This window comes from Ranitomeya imitator, chromosome 1, assembly GCF_032444005.1.
Source record: "Ranitomeya imitator isolate aRanImi1 chromosome 1, aRanImi1.pri, whole genome shotgun sequence".
NCBI classification, from domain to species: Eukaryota; Metazoa; Chordata; class Amphibia; order Anura; family Dendrobatidae; genus Ranitomeya; species Ranitomeya imitator.
This window is the reverse complement of record NC_091282.1, coordinates 79,122,061-79,143,290: the sequence shown is the minus strand read 5'-3', so window position 1 is coordinate 79,143,290 and position 21,230 is coordinate 79,122,061. Positions and strand designations below refer to the sequence as shown.

Here is a 21,230-nt window from a genome sequence, read left to right as displayed (position 1 = left end):
GGACGTTTCCTGAAGCCGCGCGGCCCGAGTTCAGGCAGCACTCACTCTGGGCAAAAAAGCACAATCAATCAGTAGCGGGGGAGAAGTTCCCAACATACAAATTCTTAAGAGTTTCCACTAAAATGCTTGATTCATCCTAACCAAAACAATATCAGAAGATTAACATTGACAAGAAGAAACTGTTTGACAGTGAGGGTGATCAATGAGTGGAACAGGCTCCCACGAAAGGTGGTGAGGTCTCCTTCAATGGAAGTCTTCAAACAGAGGCTGGACAGACATCTGTCTGAGATGATTGAGCAGAGGGTTGGACACGATGACCCTGGAGGTCCCTTCTAACTAACATTCTATGAGTCTAAGAACACGGTCTTTGTCATTCTGGAGGAAATGACTGGTTAACTTGATGGAAATGGACATGGAAAAGATTAAACTGCTAGAATTGATATTTGAACAATTCATATTTTCATACTGTTCAATATGCAAAATATGAAGAAACGTTAAAGGATTATTGCAATCTTGTACATTTATGTCTTATCCACAGGACATGCTATAACTGTGTAGCAAATAGGTTGGCTTTAATAATAGGACACAGATTTCAAGAACAGGGACCTGATGTGTTTGACAGTTAGTAGAGAAGGAGTAGGAATTACCATTTGGATGTGAATCCCGACCACCTCTCCACTAAAACCAGTGCCCGACGGATTAGGACTGGCATCGACTATACTGTGGATGTGTGAACTGGGAACAGGGTTAATTGACAAATAACAGTTTTGATTGCCCTTGGATCAATAAAAAAGAAAAATTCAGCTTAAGTCTGCTCTCATCTGGGAAAACGTTCTAAAAGTGCAAAAACTTTTTTAACCCCTTAGTGACAGAGCCAATTTGGTACTTCATGACCAAGCCAATTTTTACAATTCGGACCACTGTCATTGTATGAAGTTATAGCTCTGGAACGCTTCAACGGTTCCCGTTGATTTTGAGAATGTTTTTCATGACACATTGTGCTTCATGTTAGTGGTATAATTTCTTTGATATAAATTGCGTTTGTTTATTTAAAAAATGGAAATTTGGCAAAAATTTAGAAAAATTTTGCAATTTTCAAACGTTTCATTCTTGTACCCTTAAATCAGAGTGGTGTCACACAAAATAGTTAATAACATTTCTCACATATCAACTTTACATTAGCACAATTTGGAAAACATTTTTTTTGTTAGGAAGTTATAAGGGTTAACAGTTGACTAGAGATTTCTCATTAATCCAACAAAATTTACAAAATGTTTTTTTTTTTTTTTTTAAGGGACCACCTCACATTTGAAGTAAGTTTGTGTGTGTGTGTGTGTGTGGGGGGGGGTATAACAGAAAATACCCAAACCACATTCAAGAAGTTTAACGACACTTCAAGAGAACTAAAGCAATGTGGAAGGGAAAAAAAATTAACATTTTACTTTTTTCACAAAAAATTTACTTGTGAAAATGAAAAAAATAGTTTCCAAAGGGTATCGGGAAAAGATGGACCACAATATTTGTTGTGCAATTTCTCCTGAGCATGCCGATACACCATATGTGGGGAAAAGCCACTGTTTGGGCGCATGGAAGGTCTCAGAAGGGAGGGAGCACCATTTGACTTTTTCAACGCAAAATTGGCTGGAATCAATGGTGGGCGCCATATCGCGTTTGGAGACCCCCTGATGTACCTAAACAGTGGAACCTCCCAATTCTAACTCCAACCCTAACCACAACACACCCCTAACCCTAATCCCAACTCTAACCGTAATCTCAACCCTAACCACAATGCTAGCTTTAACCCTAACGGAAAAATGAAAATAAATACACTTTTTAAGTTTATTATTTTTACCTAACTAAGGGGGTGATAAAGGGGTGTTTGATTTACCATTTTTTTTATTTTGATCACTGTGATAGACCCTATCACAGTGATCAAAAAGAAACAATAGGAAAAATTTCCTATTGTTGCCGGGTGCCGGCTAACAGATCTCCGCAGGCGCACTGCGCACGCACTCGCCATTTTCTTCCCAGAAGACGACGCAGACCACCGGGGGACAGGACCGGGGGATGCAGGAGAGACCAGGGACACCGGAGGTACTGGGGGGGCTCGGGGAACCCCATTTGGCTCTCCTCTGATTTGCTAGTTCATATCAGAGGAGAGAGAAATTAAATGGGAAATCAGACTTTTTTTTTGCGGTCGCCGTTATTTCGTGAACAACGGTGATCGTAACACTTGGATCGGTAAAAAACTAACAAGAATTTCTGACGCTCGGGGGAGTAAGTACCCTTAACTGCCACCGCTAAAAGGTGTATCGGCGGTCGTTAAGGGGTGAAAGATATGCCACAGGCAATATGAAAGCTCATCTGCCTCACCTGGAGAAATCATTGAAAAGGGGGTTATCTAGATGGGAACAGAAACAGGCATTGACTCGGGATGACCCAACACCATGTAATTCTTCAATTGTCCTGTGTTGGCAGTGCAAGGAAATTTAACACTTGTTGTCCAGGTACCCTACAGATTACAGCTGATCACTGGGACCATCCCAATAAAAAAAAAAAGAATTTTCAATATATAAACACCTCAAGATTTCATTCATTTTAGGACACCGTTTTCCCCATCGTTCACCCTTAAATCGTCTGTCACCGTCCATGTGAGCGTTCACGGTTGGAACCAAGGTGTGTTGAATTCCTTTTCAAGATCACACAATGAATTTCACCGCTGTATGAATGTAAACCATGAAATAAATGTGAATTTGTTTGGTGGTCGCATTCACATACCTCATTCATACGTCAAAGAAGTTGTGTAGGTAGCGGTCTGTCATTCTCTAGGCAGCCATGGTGTTATTTTAACATTTAGTATTATACGTATGAACTAAAGCAGGAGCATCGGTTTTATTCTCCCTTTATTATTATTATATAACTGTGGTTACGGGCACAAAAAATGGGGGAAAAAAAAAAGTTAAAATCAACAACGACCGCCTACATCTAACAATTAAGACCTGACTAATCTATTGTCCGATGGTTTCTCCTTTTCACTCACAAGTCAACACCTTTTTCAGAAGGAATCAGACAGATTAGAGAGCAGGTCGGGATCTATCAGTCATCTACGAGACAAGTTTAAACAACCAGCTAAATATTAAATCAAGAAAGAGAAAAAAACTAAATCTTTTATTGTTATCCAATTCAAACAGTCTGGACGCTGTGATCTGCGAGTACAAAGAAGATCACTTAAAGAATTCTTAATATTGTTTTAAATATGATTTTTACCGTGTAGAAACAAATGATAAATGACTAATCTGTATAGAATTTCCTGCATAATTAGAATTTAAAAAAATTCTCTTTGAAACCAAGTACAGTAAACCTTGTGTGCCATGTGTATACTGTGTCTGGAGCATTTCCTTCGTATGCCCTTTCTATACGAGATGAATAGACCCAGGCTTTCTGTAATGACATGACAATTTACAGGCTAGAGAAGATTTTTGAATAAGAGGCATTAATACTCTTTTTTTTAATAATTTGACGTACGCATAGAACATTTTAATTACTGTAGGTCACAATTGTCAAAGTCTAGCCCGCAGGTCAAATCTGGCCCAAAGGGTGAGTGTATTTGGACTGAGACACCAGGAGACCTTCCCTGCCCACCAAGTCATCGCACTTTGAACTGTATCAGCATCCTGGATGTCGATGCATTTTAAAACAATGATGAAAAATGAAGGCGTCAGCTGACGCTCCATCCGCCATCATTCTCCCTCTGCGACTGACATCTCAGCGTTGACGACAACAAAATGCGCTCCATGTACCGAGCAGTGCAGAGGATCAGAGCGCTTGTTGCAGAGACCGGAGCAGTGGGGGACTGGGGAGAAGTGAGTATTTTTTTTTTTTAAGGTGGGGCCATTATACTGTATGGAGAACTATGTGGGGCTATTACACTATATGGAGGGCTACGTGGGTCTATTATACTATATGGAGGACTATGTGGGTATATTCTACTGTATGGAAAGCAAAGATTGCTCTTTTACTGTACGGAAGGCAATGCAGGGTCTATTATATTGTACAGAAGACGAGGCAGGGCCTCATACCATAAGGAGGACTATTAGGCCCATTATACTGTATTGAAAGTATAGCAGGGCCCATTATACTGTATGGAGGAATATATGGGTACATGATACTGTATAGAGGGCTAGGTATGTCCATTATACTGTAAAGGATGCAATGGGGACCCATTATATTGTATCATGGGATATGTGGGGCCATTACACTGTATGGAAGGCAATGTCGGGCCAATTCTACTGTATGGAGGACTATATGGGGATCCCAATTGGTGAATCATACTGTGATGGGGCTACCATACATTGCCAAGAGGGTTGGAGGGGTACAATAATGTAAAACTGGCAAAATTGTTTTGAAGACTCATGTCCATAATCTTGTTTCCCTTTCGAGACCAGATGACTTACTCATTACGGGGTCTGTCAACTTATTCCCATAATTTACCTTACAGAGCAGATCGGTCAATGTAGTTTGGGTGGTGTGATAAAACTGCATACTGTCTTTTTTTGTTGGGGGGGAGGGTTGTTAAACTCGCCAAGTACACATGAAAGTTCATGTGCACGTAACTGCACAAATTAACCAATATACAAATTTGGTCATATTTATAAAAAAAAAAAAAAACATTCCGAGGAAACATTATTCATCACATCCCCAGGAGTCTGACTTGATGGTACATTAACAACAACTATAATAACAGGAATAAAGAGTTGTCTACATTCTGGTGGTTCAACTCAAGAGAATGCAAAGCGTAATCAATAGTCAATCCCCAAGACGTCCACTATTCCCTAGCGTACCTTCTGGACTAAAATGATTGACCAACTCAGCAATAGATCTATAGTGACCTATGAGTAGAGGGATGACTACATCGTGCAACGTTCCTTACCTCTCGCTGGTCTCCATTACGTTATGAGACGTAGACGCCGGCGCACCCGTCGAGTTTTCCCAGGCAAATCTGCTTTAGGAAAAATGCTGGTGGTTGTTTTCCTGCAGTGCCTCTGTGGGCATCCTCAAAGCAGCCCCACCGCCGGCCTCTTTTGCTGTATACTTTCAAGCACAAAGAGCGAGTGGTTTCCAAGCAGAAGCCGCTCGAAGAACAAGCATGTCACTACAGGGTTTCCGAACTCTGAAGCGGCTAAAAATACGTGACATGAGATAGAACATGTGCACAGAACTGTCATGTTGAGAATTCTGTGCATTAAGTTCATTATATGGGACGCTTTTCAGTTATTTTATGGGGTGGTTTTCACGATTATGTCTGTTAAAAATGCCCAAAAAAAAGTTTTCTTATAACGTTTTAGCATAAAATGCGTGGAAATAAATATACTGATTAAAAAAAAAAAAAAAAATATGAAGGAATTCTGAAATAACAGATCGAATTTTGATGAACAAAAGCTTCAAATTGAAAATCTTTACTGACAAAAATTGTGAATTCCGTTGAGAACCAACTAATGTACCAAGGTTCACTGGAAAACGAAAATCATCACCCAACTGGATGAATTCTGAATAGTCCTGAAAATCCTAGTAATCACAGGTGCATGAAATTTCGGTGAATTTTATAACCCCAACTGACAATGTGACTCATTATGGCCCCCGCAAGTTTGTAGGCACTCCCGACAACATCTGGGTATGCTCCTGATGAGACGGTGGATGGTGTCCTTGCGGGGGCGGGGCTCCTGGACAGGCTGTGGCTCTACCACTCAGAGTATGCACTGATACATAATGCTCCAGACCTGAGGAACATTAAGGCTGGACAATGTCAACAATGCTTTTATCACCCAGGAACTGACTACAGACTCTGGCCACATCAGGACAGGCATTGTCCTGCACCAGGAAAAACGGAGAACCCAGTGAACCACAATACGGTCTGACAATGAAGATTTCTTTTGGATATTGAACAGCAGTCAGAGTACAATTGACTATCACGTGGAGGTTTGCGAAACCCTACAAAAATATGCTTGGCCAGACCATCACTGGCCTACAGCTAAACTTGTAATTTTGGTTGATTTTACAAGCAAAATAACATTCATGATGGCATCTCCAGACTCTTTCACATCAGTCACATGTGCTCAATGTGTTAAAACAGGGCACCGATGATCTACATGCCACACAAGGTGTTCTCTGAGGAACACCAATCAAGCTGCCTTGGCCTGTGAGCACAGGTCCCACTTCAGAACATTGGATCCTCATGGAGTCAGTCTCTTACAGTTTGGCTAGAAAAGGCAGACCTGTAGCCCAGTGGTCATTTTGAAGGGTTCTGGCAGTGCTCCTTTAGTCCTCCCAGCACAAAGGAAGAAATACCAGTCCCTGCTGCTGGGTTGATGCCCTTCTCCAACCCTGTCCTGCTCTCCTCGCTTAATGCCCCATGTTTAGGTATCTGCTCCATGCACTTGTAACTGGTGGGAGGATCAGCAAACCTTCATACAACTGCATGTATGGATGTGCTATCCAGGAGCTGCTGGAATCCTGTGCTACATAAAGGGGCACCTCATGCTACCGATCGGATCAAGGACACTAGCAAAACGCAATACTAGAGAAGAATCGGTCGGGTCTGGGGCCACCAACTACAAAACTATTCCCTTTCGGGGATTGACTTGCTGTTGCCCATTACATTTGTACCAAAGGCGAAATTGATTCACAATCTCTTCTGCTTCCTAATAAAACTGATTGAGATCCCAGAAGATAAAATCACTTGGGGTTGTACTGTGATATGAAAGTTTCCTTCATTTTTTTTAGTAATTTATATAAAGGATCATTTATGAGGGGGGTGTTTCAAGATATTCCCGATAAACAGATGAAATGATGCAATTATTACAGTCTAAAATATTTTATCGTTTCTGTGTTACATGGTAACACCCTTATCAATGAGGCCGCGTTGGTGGAGCTAGAATTTGTAGAGTATGCCCACCAGTGTCTACCAGAGTTAGGAAGATCCCTCACCATAGGTATATAGGAGGGTCATCGGTGGGTTTTGGAAAACTATTCTGAACAGCATTATAGCTCCAGCTTATAGTTCTCAAAAAAAATATAAAAAAAATACAAAGTAAATTAACTATTTACACAAGATGTTGATGGAACAGAAGAGGCCGTGCTGAAGCCGAGGCTCTCTAAACGGTCACGGTTTTGGGTTTAGCGTGCGTGGTTATTTCAACACCTACAATGACTTGAACTAATCCTATAAATATTGACCTGAATGTTTTGCATAAACAAGAAAATGTTATTCCTCTAAACAGCGCCGTCGCACAAAAGCCCCGAGGAGCCCGGCGCTGATTGGTCGCACCATGGGCAACATAAGTAAATAAAGGAACATGGTAACAATTACAAAGAATAAGCATCTCCCTCTCTCAGAACCTCACTCCGGTCTGTTTAAAGATAATCCTTAAGTAAAGTCTGTTGTTAAGACTTCTAGCTACATCTCGTAATATCTTGAATAACAAAGTAATCCAGGTTTGACTCTACATCCCCATGAAAAAAAAAGAACAAAAAAAGTGGCAAACAGTTTAATTTCCAACATTCTGCTATCTGAATACACGCAACACTAGGATTTCCAGAGCTTGAGATTTAATGGCACCCAAATCTTTGGCCCATGGTGACCCGAGGTGAAGTGAATTAGCAAAACTAATGTAGGCTAACAAGCCTATTCTTTAATGACCTAGCCTCTGTCCTACCTTGTCTAGCCAGCCTTCCTCAACGGCAACAAAAATGGTCTCTAAAACCCTGTCTCAGTGCTCATTAGATCACAAGTTAGTCAAGTGGAACGGCTTGTGGTTCCTAAAGGAAGGTTTCAAAACATAAGCCATGTCAAAAGAAAGAGGAAAAATTTTGGAGAGTAGGGTCTTTCGGATCAATGATCAAAGGAAAGTGGGAATGGAAGAAAAATATAAGCAAAGAATTAGCATAGTTTACCAGATAAAGTGAAAATCATCAAATCTAGAACCCAATAGTACTCAACGGGAAGCAGAGTTCAGAACATCCCAAAAGAAAATCCCAGATGTGCTTGTGGTTAGAAAGGCGCTTCAGGTCCACATGGGACTAGTGCTAGCCAGGTAGATTTTTCACAAAGCCTGTTCTTCACGGGTTCTCCTACCACGGTTGAACAATATTTCTGTTAGAGGTCCAACCTCAGGAAACCTACTGATCTTGAGATCAGCTATTCTCTATTATCCATATCTAGCCTACTGTGGAATAAAATAATGTCCTATTCATTAAGGCTTTGGAATCTGTAGAACATGTCAATGAGTGATGTTGGGACCGAGGCACAAGGACCGAAGGCTAATGATTAGTGATGAGCGAATATACTCGTCACTAGAGATTTCTTGAGCACGCTCGGGGGTCCTCCGAGTATTTTTAGTGCTCGGAGGTTTAGTTTTTCTTGCCGCAGCTGAATGATTTACATCTGATAGCCAGCATAAGTACATGTGGGGGTTGCCTGGTTGCTAGGGAATCCCCACATGTACTTATGCTGGCTAATAGATGTAAATCATTCAGCTGCGGAGATGAAAACTAAATCTCCGAGCACTAAAAAATACTCGCAGGACACCCGAGCGTGCTCGAGAAATCTCGAGTAACGAGTATATTCGCTCATCGCTGCTAATGATCAAAGCATTAATCAGTGGCTTTACTTATAGTGAACCTGTCACAATGAAAATTGACCACGTTTTTGTCTGAAACACGTAAAATACTATAATCAGTGTTTGGATTGTATTATTAATGTTGTTGGACAAAAAGTAAATTCCTTTTTAATCCCAAAAAAGTTGAAGATGTTTGTCACACTGAAAATGGTACCTAATCTTCAGGTAGGGCGTTATGGACCAGGAGGAATTGACCAGACTGATACTTTTTGTGGGAACATTTTCAGTAAACCTTGCATTTTATTCATTGAAATCCCTAGCATCTGTATGCATGCGAGTCCAGCGGCGGTCCTATTCAGTGATTGACAGGCTTCCCTGTATGACACTGCATGTAGATAGTCAATCACTAGTAGAACCGTCCACCGGACTCTTACATACAAACTAAATTAATAAAAAATGGTGATGAGCGAACGTGCTCGGATAAGGTGTTACCCCAGCATGCTCATGTGTGGCTGCCGGTTTCGCGGCTGTTCGACAGCTGAAGCACATGCAGGCATTGCCTGTTTGTTCGGCAATCCCTACATATGTTGTGGCAGTCAAACAGCCGCAAAACATGCAGGCACGGGGACTCCAACATATTATTCGAGCATGCCGAAGACACTGGGTTAGCACCCGAGCATGGGGGATAACACCTTATCTGAGCACATTCACTCACCACTAATAAAAAAACAAGTTATATAGCAAATCTTTCCCAATCCTGGTTTGAGGCCTCTCACCCAGGCAAACCAGATTTCACACTTTGCACTGACGAGGGGCAGTACCCCAAAACACAGCATCTGCAAACAGAGATTATGGTTTTTGGCTTTTATCCTAAGGCTCGTTAGAGAGTCGATATTGACTTTTTAGGATTGCTACTTCCTATTGGTGGCACTAGAGTTCTAGTCCTCTTGCTATCTGAAGAGACAATTTGCACATTTCCCAGAGAAGCATTGTGGCTTAAAAGTCTCCTCACCTCGGCATGTCACTCTCCGCAAGGGGAAACGTCACCCATACGATCCCAAATCTTTTCCAACAAACCTATATATCACTTTGCTCAGTTTCTCCTTCTCTAAATCATACGATCCACAGATCGGACTCCACGTGCAAGGTGACAGGTTCCTTTCTACCACAGCCTAAGATCTCCGCAAACTCCAACCCTGTTTTAGGCAACTTCAAGTTCGTTTTTTTGCTAATGTTAAGAGGCACTATGGTGGCTTAAAATACGGAAGATTACAGTAAATTTGTCAGTACTGGCTTCATACCTCCGTCTGTACGAGCTCTTAGTCCTGCCGAGTACCAGACTCATCACCATGAATGGTGCCAAGTGGTTCTACTACATGTAATAAACCTATACCGACATTTCTACCTGAGACCAATTGAATGTTGACTTTTGGAAAACCGATATGCAAAAAGTTTGACCCAAAGGTGGAGGGACATTACCGTCATCAGATGTTGGCATTTACTCCTTGGCCAGAAATCTCATCCTTGATAAGCCTGCATGTGGCATGGTAATAATAGACCAGAGTGGAAATAAAAACATAAAAGAACATGTAAAAAAAAGACTCCGCACGACAAGTCCAACAAGCTGCAGAAGTCCAGCAGGCATGTGCTCCGCATGTGTGGAGGTGAATGCAGACAGAACGTGTGACCGTCAATTCCGGCCGTAATTTAGGGCGCAGGGCTTCTCCGATACCACTATTCATTGTGCAGACTGACGGGCCATTTGTTCCCCTAGAAGACCACACAGACTCGTTTTCGGAAGATATAATAGACAGAGACTGCCCTCAACATTACCTTTATCGCGACTGGCTCGTACGCACGAGTTGACATTCTCACTGCTCTACAAAGCTAACCTTTAGACCCAAGGGGAGAGAAAAAAAAAAGAAAGAAAATGGATTGCGTCTTTTAAAAAGGATGAATAGAAAAAGAGTATCAAAGATGCTAAAAAGTTCACCGCGAGTGCTTCCTACTGCACGAATCCTCAGAACGGACTTTTATTTACTGTCGCTAAAATGTGAAAATCGAAAGATCTGAAGAATTTGGGAAAACAAAACAAAAAAAAAAAAAAACACACACTAGGGGCCTGTGCGCACGTTGCAGATTTGTTGCAGTTTTTTTCTGAGCAGATTTAGTAAAGTGAATGACAATCCTGAAGTGTCATGCACAGGTTGCTTTTTTGACTTGCAGCTTTGTCAATTCTTTCAGCGTTTTTTTTCTTCGGATTTCCATCATACGGAGTGGGGGAAAAATCTGCACCAAAAAAGCATGTAAAAAAAAAAAAAAAAAGCCTATTTTAAACAGCGTTTTCCAGCCAATAAATGCAGAAATGGTGCAAATATGTCTGCATTAATTACTTAACAAGCGCACATACTACTACTAAACCAGCTCTGCTGCTAGATCAGCATTCGAAGAGTATTTGAAGTGGTTTTTGATGCAGATTCCCTCACAAATCCTTCTAAGCTCTATGTAGAAATGGAAATTCTCTTTCGCCTGTATGAGTCATCATTAGAACTACAATTCTACTTCACTGCCAAGTCCCTGGAAAGGTGGTATGGGAGAGTACAGCAGGTGGGTCAGGAGTAGAGCTGGGCTGCCAGTGACTCTGCAGTGATATAGAACATACAGGGAAAAAGACTTCCTGTTTCTTCATGTGGCTTAGGATTCAGCTAGTCTGTTTTTCATCACATCATGTCATAGACCTAATGGAAAAGAGAAGATTTAACAGGATAGAAAAGCAACATGAGCAATTGTCAGTACCCAGAGCTCTATGATATGACGATTGGAATGTTTCTAGACTATATTAGTTCACAATTGAGAATAATCCTGATGATGTCCTTAGACCTAGTTCACACAGTAATATGCAATCCTGCAGATTTATAGGCTACCAGTGGATGACGGAGCGACAACACTAAAAGCGCCATCATGGCAGCCATAACTGGCTGTCATTGTTCAAGAGGGCACAACCCAGGGGTATCAGATGTTAAAATTCTCCCTATTATTCGGATTTCAACTTTACAACAGATTACATAAAAAAAATGAAAAGAAAAAAAACCTATAATTGGTAACTGAATGAAAACGAAAATTTTAACCTTAAAAGTTATGTGCACATGTTCAGGATTTTTCGTGTTTTTTCGTGATAAAAACGCATAAAAAATGCATCCTATCATTTAGAATGCATTCTCCAATTTTTGTGCACATGATGAGTTTTTTCCGCAAAAAAAGCAGCATGTTCATGAATTTTGCAAATTTTTCACATTTTTTTCCTGCTATTTAATGCAGTGGGAAAAAATGCAAAAAAGCGTTAAAAAAGCGAAAAAAACGCATGCGGATTTCTGGCAGAAATGTCCAGTTTTTGTCAGGAAATTTCTGCAAGAAATCCTGAACGTGTGCACATACCCTAAAAGCAAAAAACTCAATACGATTTCTCTCGATACAACTAAACCCACAAAAGGGAGTTGTCCCACTATTCATACAATAGGAATGTATGCTACCCTATATACCGCATGATACAAGTATAAATAGCACCGCACACTGCTGCCAAATGTCGTCGTTTACAATGCTTGAAAGACTACTCTGATTTATAGCAAGGATTTATTGGGTGACAGCGTTGCAAGGGGAAACTAGATTTCTCTGTCTCCAAACTGATGGATATTAGCGGAATAAAACGACATGATCAGATTACATCGTTCTGTCTGTTACCTAAAATACAGAACCAGGGCAGAGACATGTACGCTGTATAACAGAGGCCCGTGCCACTTCATCCACATCCTGTCCTTTATCAAGTCCGGCAGTGCTTCTGTTCAGATTGACGACTTTCTCAGTTCTTCTCCTGTTCTCTCAGTGTTAGAGGTAACAGCAGGAAGGGAGTGGTGTTTTTATGACACTTACACAACGTGGGAGGGGGATAAAGCATGAACAGTCTAAGGGAGGGCAGAAAAAAAAAAACGCTTATAAGAAAGCACAAAGTGAGCTGTGCTGAGCTACCCAAGACAGCAACAAATGAGGTATACACAGACCTCACGACCAGCCTATATTACTGGGAGAAAAAAATTGGGAACTTGAATCCGGCTGCAAACTGGAAATTAAAGAAGCAATGAAGATTAGAGACTGCAGACTTTATTTACCAGAATGTGCGCTGTCAGGATTCCCTGGTAATGCCAATGCAAGTAGGCAGTCACCAACTAGATGTGCTCGTCTGAGTGCACAAAGAGGGCGAGCACGTCTAGTCAGTATGTGACTGACAATACGCAAATTGTATACCTGCAGGCAAGGCACCAGCAGCTGGTTGCATCGGCAATACCGGGGGAATCCCAGCAGTGTGCACACTGCTCACACAAGTCAGCAGTCACATAGAATGACCAGAGACTTTCACCCAAGCTTGGACAACCTTTCAATAAGACGAGTATTCTGTATGTAGGACCCTTGGCCTTTCAGGAAAAAACAAATACAAAAAGCACCAGCTTTGGTTGATTAGACGAAGCAATAATCGACAAATGGCTGTCAGCAGAAACGCTTGTTCTGGATTTTTGGCCCAAACTAAACAGACCAACAAGACTTGTTCCTCTGGTACAATGATTTTTACGCATGCGCATCAATAAATTGTATTCAGAACATGTGCCGCTGATCACTTGATACTGCACAGGGACCGAACAATCATGTTGGCGATCGATCTGTCTCCACCATTGTTCCGCCAGCCTGTGTCACAGACGAGTAAATGCGCCGATCGGCTTGTATATAGTCTTCATGGCCAGTAAGTCGATGACTCCAATGGAGTAATGGGAACTGGAAATAAGGGAAACGTCCCAGTTTCGCCGCCTCTTTCAGGCGACACCTTATGATCGCCCCTAAATGTCCTACACACGTAAGACACTGACACTAGGTCACCTTCCTTCTTACGGCACCAAGTGCTAATGGATATTCCAGAAGGTAGAGGACAGCACCTACCTCTTGTACGGACCGGGCCGCTGGCTTGTCTTGGTGATTAGCCAGTATTAAAAAAGGTAAAGTGCATAGTTGTGGATGCTGCAGGGCGGAATGGAGCTCATTCCTGGCAGTTTCTAAGTCTTCTTCAGACGAGGCACTATCAAGGACAAATACGACTCCTTGAGATCCCTGGTAATAACGACTCCAGTATTTTCGGATATTGGCTGCTCCTGTGTAAAGAAAAGCAATTATCTCAATAAATAAATATTGTATTGTAATAAATCTAATATATAAAGCTGAATGTGTGTATTTTTGTGTGTATGTCCGGGATATCCATCTGCACCGTCGCAGCTACAGCCACAAAATTTTGCACTGTCACACGTCTGGACCCTGAGAGCGTCATAGGCTATGTTGTGAGGTGAAATTTTAACCCCGCGCGTTCCAATTCACCAAACAATTTTGCCCCTATCTACATAATGGGGAAAAAGTGAAAGGAAAAGTGTTGGAGGCAAATTGACAGCTGCCAGATGTGAACAAGGGGGACTTAAAGAGTGAGAGCGATGGCGCCAAAGAGTATATACCGTACAGTTGCTAAGGTGGGGCCCTGACATGGGATACCCACCACACACGGGGATATGAACACACACAAAATGTGCCACACACGACCACATGCTTGAACACATATCACCCTCAGCACACATTTCACCACACATACACCAACCTTGCCACATAAAAGTCTAAACACAAAAGTCGCCGCTCAAAACTCGCCACGCGCAAAACTCACCTCATGGAAAACTCGCCACACGCAAAACTTGCACACGCGGAAAAATTGCCACATGCACAAAAGTTGCAACACATGACTTGCACATACTCAAAACGCACCACACATAAAACTCGCCACGCGCAAAACTCGCCATGCGCAAAACTTGCTGCACACAACTTGCTACACTAACCTGTCACATGCAACTCGACACAAAAAGTTGCTACACGCATGTCGCCACACAAAACTCATCTCACAAAAGTCGCTACATGCATGTTGCTACATGCACCTCAACACACACAACTTGACACATGAAACTCGCCCTAAAACACACACAAGTCTGGTATTAACCTTCAAAAATAAAAATCTGATTAATAAGCAGACAAACTACAAGAGCAACAACTGTACCATATAGGAAATACGGCAGCTGTCAGTCACATGACCTGTCTATTATGTGTATGTGTGAGCTAATATATACTGCCAGGGGGAGGGCTTCCTGTTGGCTGGGGATTTATCAGGCTGCCAATTTAGCATACAAATACGGAGGTAAAAATACTGACCAAATAACGTGTGAACGCGGTCTAATACAGGAGGAGATGACACACAGATATATACTATATACAGGGGAGATAACACAAACATATATACTATATACAGGGGGATGACATACAGGTATATACTATATACCTTCCTTGGTTACTATAATACCAAGGAAGGTGACGGGCACAAGGGGGCATTCTTTGCGTCTGGAGGAGAGAAGGTTTTTCCACCAACATAGAAGAGGATTCTTTACTGTTAGGGCAGTGAGAATCTGGAATTGCTTGCCTGAGGAGGTGGTGATGGCGAACTCAGTCGAGGGGTTCAAGAGAGGCCTGGATGTGTTCCTGGAGCAGAACAATATTGTATCATACAATTAGGTTCTGTAGAAGGACGTAGATCTGGGGATTTATTATGATGGAATATAGGCTGAACTGGATGGACAAATGTCTTTTTTCGGCCTTACTAACTATGTTACTATATACAGGAGGAGATGACATACAGGTATATACTATATACAGGAGGAGATGACACAGGTATATACTATTTACAGGGGAGATGACAGGTATATACTATATACAGGAGGAGATGACACAGGTATATACTATATAAAGGAGCAGATGGCACAGGTATATACTATATACAGGAGGAGATGACTTACAGGTATACACGATATACAGGAGGAGATGACACGCATATACTATATACAGGAGGAGATGACATACAGGTATATACTATATAAAAGAGGAGATGACACATAGGTATATAGAGGAGGAGATGACATACAGCAGGTATATACTATATACAGGGGAGATGACATACAGGTATATACTATATACAGGAGATGACAAACATGTATATACTGAGGGGATAATGAGAGGTGTGAGGTGAAAGTGAGGGGTGTGAGGTGAAAATGAAAGGTGTGAGTGCAAAATGAGAGGAGTGAGGGAAAATAGTGGAGTGATCGGAAAATGACAGAGGTGAGGTCAAAATGACAAGTGTTAGGGGGGAAATGAGAGGAGTGAGGGAGAAAATGAGAGATGTGAGGGGGAAAATGAGAGGTGTGATGGGAAAATAAGAGAAGTGAGATGCTATAACTAACCACAGATATTTACTATGCCCAGGCAACGCCGGGCTCTTCAGCTAGTATACTTATAAGGGTATGTTCACACGTTCCTGATTTCCATCCTTTTTTTTTCAGGACTGTTTTTTAAAAAACTGCAGCTCTTGGCAGAAAACGCAGGTCCTTTTTTTGGTCCTTTTTTGATGCGTTTTTTGATGCGTTTTTTGATCCTTTTTTTATGCAGTTTTCTATGCAGAGTCTGTGTGTTTTCTAGGAAGTTTTTAAGGGTTAAAATGGCTGAAAATACCCTAACCCTACCCCTACCCCTATTCTAACCTTAGTGGAAAAAAAAAAATTCTTAATTTTTTTTTATTGTCCCTACCTATGGGGGTGACAAAGGGGGGGGGGGTGTCATTTACATAGTAACATAGTAACATAGTTAGTAAGGCCGAAAAAAGACATTTGTCCATCCAGTTCAGCCTATATTCCATCATAATAAATCCCCAGATCTACGTCCTTCTACAGAACCTAATTGTATGATACAATATTGTTCTGCTCCAGGAAGACATCCAGGCCTCTCTTGAACCCCTCGACTGAGTTCGCCATCACCACCTCCTCAGGCAAGCAATTCCAGATTCTCACTGCCCTAACAGTAAAGAATCCTCTTCTATGTTGGTGGAAAAAACTTCTGTCCTCCAGACGCAAAGAATGCCCCCTTGTGCCCGTCACCTTCCTTGGTATAAACTATTACTATTTTTTTTTATTTTGATCACTGAGATATAATCTATCTCAGTGATCAAAATGCACTTTGGAACGAATCTGCCGGCCGGCAGATTCGGCGGGCGCACTGCGCATGCGCCCGCCATTTTGCAAGATGGCGGCGCCCAGGGAGAAGACGGCCGGACGGACACCGGGACGCCGGGTAAGTATAAGGGGGGGAGATTAGGGCACGGGGGGGGGCATCGGAGCACTGGGGGGGGCATCGGAGCACGGGGCGGTGGGATTGGAGCACGAAGGGGCAGCCACACTCCGCCCACGCACTTCCGCCCGCTTCCCCGCACTTCCTGCTGCAGCGGTTCTGCACCACAAACCGCAGTAAAACCCGCAGATATTTTTTTCATCTGCGGGTTTTACTGCGGGTTTGACCTCACAATGGAGGTCAATGGGTGCAGAACCGCTGCGGCTCCGAAAAAAGAAGTGACATGGTACTTCTTTTTTCCCGCAGCTATTCAGCGCGGCTTTTTTTTTTTATTTTCCGCATTGTGGGCACAGCAGTTCCTGTTTTCCATAGGGTACAATGTAATGTACCCTGCATGGAAAACAGCTGCGGACCCGCAGCGGGAAAATCGCGGCAATTCCGCATGAAAAAAAGGATCGTGTGAACATGGCCTAAAAGTACAGTATGTATAGACACACATTAAATACAACACACACTATACACTTAAACACAAATTGCAGCCCCAAGGAGGAAACAAATTATGGAACTTACAGGACGGATAGACAGGGCACTACGAAGTAAAGCAACCTCTTGGACATTTCCTTACTCATTGACTCTTTTACAAAAAGTTTATATTCTATTTATGTTTTTGAAACCCTTAGATGAGACCTTTAGATCAGACCAGATCTGATAGGCTGCAACTGTCACATTCTGATCGGAAGGAGCGACAGAAAGTGAAGGCTGCAGACAATCAGCAGCTGCGGCGCCTCCTGCTGGATGTTGATACCGATGATGCAGGAGAGTGATCGGCACAGCATTACGCGTGTAAGTGACAGACGAGTTAATTTTTCTCTTTATTCTGTCAAATAAAAGAAAGCAAACAGATACAGACTTATTTAAAAAAAAAAATGTTTAAATCGGTGGTATATGTATTTTGAAAAAAAAAAAAGGCTTTTTTTCATATCACAACCTGTGTTAATAAATAAAATAAGTAATCTTGGAATTTTCACACTGGACATTGGGGAATTTTTAGACTCCTACCTCCTGGCCTTTCAGGAAGAGCTTTCAGCAAGGATTGTAATCATTAGAGGCAGGATTACAGCGGCAGGTAACACCTCTATACACCACTGATAACACAGGATCCACCAATCACCCTGCTCTCTCCCTTCACAATGACCTTTGCACACGCTCATTAGACACGTCAATACAAAAGTCCGGGTCAAGTTCTGACCAATGTGAATAATATACATGTGGATCTCCGGAAGTTAGAGTTTAAGAAAGACTGAAAGATTTCCATTTTTTAATCAGATTGTAACACGCCAACAATAAATAAATAATTTAACCCCTTAGTGACAGAGCCAAATCTTAGAAATATTTTAAAAATCTGACCAGTGTCACTTTATGTGGTAATAACTCTGGAACCCTTCGACAAATTCCAGTGATTCTGAGATCGTTTTTTTGTGACACATTATACTTTATGATAATGGTAAATTTAGGTCGATATGTTTTGTGTTTAGTTACAAAAAAATATGAGACATTTGACAAAAATGTAAAAAAAAAAAAAAAAAAAAATTAGCAATTTTCAAACTTTGAATGATTATCCCTTTAACCCCTTTCTGACCTCGGACGGGATAGTACGTCCGAGGTCAGATCCCCTGCTTTGATGCGGGCTCCAGCGGTGAGCCCGCATCAAAGCCGGGACATGTCAGCTGTTTTGAACAGCTGACATGTGCCCGTAATAGGCACGAGCAGAATCGCGATCTGCCCGCGCCTATTAACTAGTTAAATGCCGCTGTCAAACGCAGACAGCGGCATTTAACTACCACTTCCGGCCGGGCGGCCGGAAATGACGTCATCGCCGACCCCCATCACATGATCGTGGGTCGGCGATGCGTCAGGATGGTAACCATAGAGGTCCTAGAGACCTCTATGGTTACTGATCGCCGGCAGCTGTGAGCGCCACCCTGTGGTCGGCGCTCACAGCACACCTGCAATTCTGCTACATAGCAGCGAACAGAGGCAGCAGAGGCGATCGTGCTGTGCCTGCTTCTAGCCTCCCATGGAGGCAATTGAAGCATGGCAAAAGTAAAAAAAAAAAAAAAAAAGTTAAAAAAAATGTGAAAAAAATAAAAAAAATATAAAAGTTTAAATCACCCCCCTTTCGCCCCAATCAAAATAAATCAATAAAAAAAAAATCAAATCTGCGCATATTTGGTATCGCCGCGCTCAGAATCGCCCGATCAATTAAAAAAAAGCATTAACCTGATCGCTAAACAGCGTAGCAAGAAAAAAATTCGAAACGCCAGAATTACGTTTTTTTGGTCGCCGCGACATTGCATTAAAATGCAATAACGGGCGATCAAAAGAACGTATCTGCACCAAAATGCTATCATTAAAGGGAACCTGTCACCCCGTTTTTTCAGATTGAGATATAAATACTGTTAAATAGGGCCTGCGCTGTGCGTTACAATAGTGTATGTAGTGTACCCTGATTCCCCACCTATGCTGAGAAATACATTACCAAAGTCGCCGTTTTCGCCTGTCAATCAGGCTGGTCAGGTCAGGTGGGCGTGGTGGCATCGCTCTTTTCTTCCCCAGCTTTCCGTTGGTGGCGTAGTGGTGTGCGCATGTCCAAGTTCCGAATTCCCTGCGCACACGTGAAGAAACAGCGCGCGATCTGCGCTGTTATCCCTTTCATCGGTGGGGGCGGCCATGTTCCTGGGGCCGCGCGTGCGCAGATGGAGTGCTCTGCTGTACGGGGGATGAAAGGGATAACAGCGCAGATCGCGCGCTGTTTCTTCACGTGCGCGCAGGGAATTCGGAACAGCGCAGATCGCGCGCTGTTTCTTCACGTGCGCGCAGGGAATTCGGAACTTGGACATGCGCACACCACTACGCCACCAACGGAAAGCTGGGGAAGAAAAGAGCGATGTCACCACGCCCACCTGACCTGACCAGCCTGATTGACAGGCGAAAATGGCGACTTTGGTAATGTATTTCTCAGCATAGGTGGGGAATCGGGGTACACTACATACACTATAGTAACGCACAGCGCAGGCCCTATTTAACAGTATTTATATCTCAATCTGAAAAAACGGGGTGACAGGTTCCCTTTAAAAACGTCATCTCGGCACGCAAAAAATAAGCCCTCAACCGACCCCAGATCATGAAAAATGGAGACGCTATGGGTATCGGAAATTGGCGCAATTTTTTTTTTCTTTTTTTTTTTTAGCAAAGTTTGGAATTTTTTTTCACCACTTAGATAAAAAAATAACCTAGTCATGTTTGGTGTCTATGAACTCGTACTGACCTGGAGAATCATAATATCAGGTCAGTTTTAGCATTTAGTGAACCTAGCAAAAAAGCCAAACAAAAAACAAGTGTGGAATTGCACTTTTTTTGCAATTTCACCGCACTTGGAATTTTTTTCCAGTTTTCTAGTACACGACATGCTAAAACCAATGATGTCGTTCAAAAGTACAACTCGTCCCGCAAAAAATAAGCCCTCACATGGCCAAATTGACGGAAAAATAATAAAGTTATGGCTCTGGGAAGGAGAGGAGTGAAAAACGAACACGGAAAAACGAAAAATCCCAAGGTCATGAAGGGGTTAATACAGATGGTCATACCAAAGCAAAACATTAATAAATATTATTTACCACATGTTTGCTTTACATCAGCACCATTTGTAAAATGTTATTTTATTTTGGAAGCATTTTAGGAGGTTTACAAATGTAGCGGTCATTTTTTTTTTTTTTTTTCAAGGAAATTTACAAAATTATTTTTTTAGCAGCCTATCCAGGTATGAAGTGACTCTGGGGGTCCTATATATTGGAAAACCCCCAAAAGTGATACCATTTTAAGCAGCACCCCCTGACATACTGAAAACTGCAGTCAGGTAGTTTATTAACCCTTCAGGTGATTTTCAGGAATTAATACAAAGTGGCATGATGGGAATGAAAAAGTTGATTTTTTTACCACCTAAATGTCGCTAACTTTTTAACAGGTCAATGTAGCCGGCAGACTCGGAGGCCGCCATTTGCTCGCGAATTGCCATGACAAACATCAGGACCACACAGTCATGATCTCAGGTTGCCGATGGGGATAAATAGGAAGCCTCCACACTTTGTTAACCATTTATATGATGTAGTCACTATTGACCGCAGCATCTAAGGGGTTAAACAGATGTGAACAGTGCAAACACTGATTGTGGCTGATGCAGCAATTTGTCAGCTATAGTGGACAGCCGACAGCTGCTGGATTGTCACCTGTATGGGGAGGCTATTCTCTTATACCTCAGGTCAGGTAAAAGACGTATTGGCGAACATTAAGGGGTTAAAACGCATTGGATTTAGT

The 21,230-nt window shown here is 42.2% G+C and overlaps 1 protein-coding gene across 2 annotated transcripts in view; it reads right to left on the bottom strand.

Annotated features, from left to right (window-relative positions):
• Positions 1-21,230, bottom strand: part of ARL15 (ARF like GTPase 15) — a 321,318-nt gene that overhangs the window by 143,048 nt on the left and 157,040 nt on the right. For both annotated transcript variants that reach the window (XM_069748486.1, XM_069748495.1), the window contains one exon: positions 13,599-13,807. In XM_069748486.1, the coding sequence (XP_069604587.1) occupies positions 13,599-13,807 (209 nt within the window). The remainder of the gene's footprint in view (positions 1-13,598; positions 13,808-21,230) is intronic.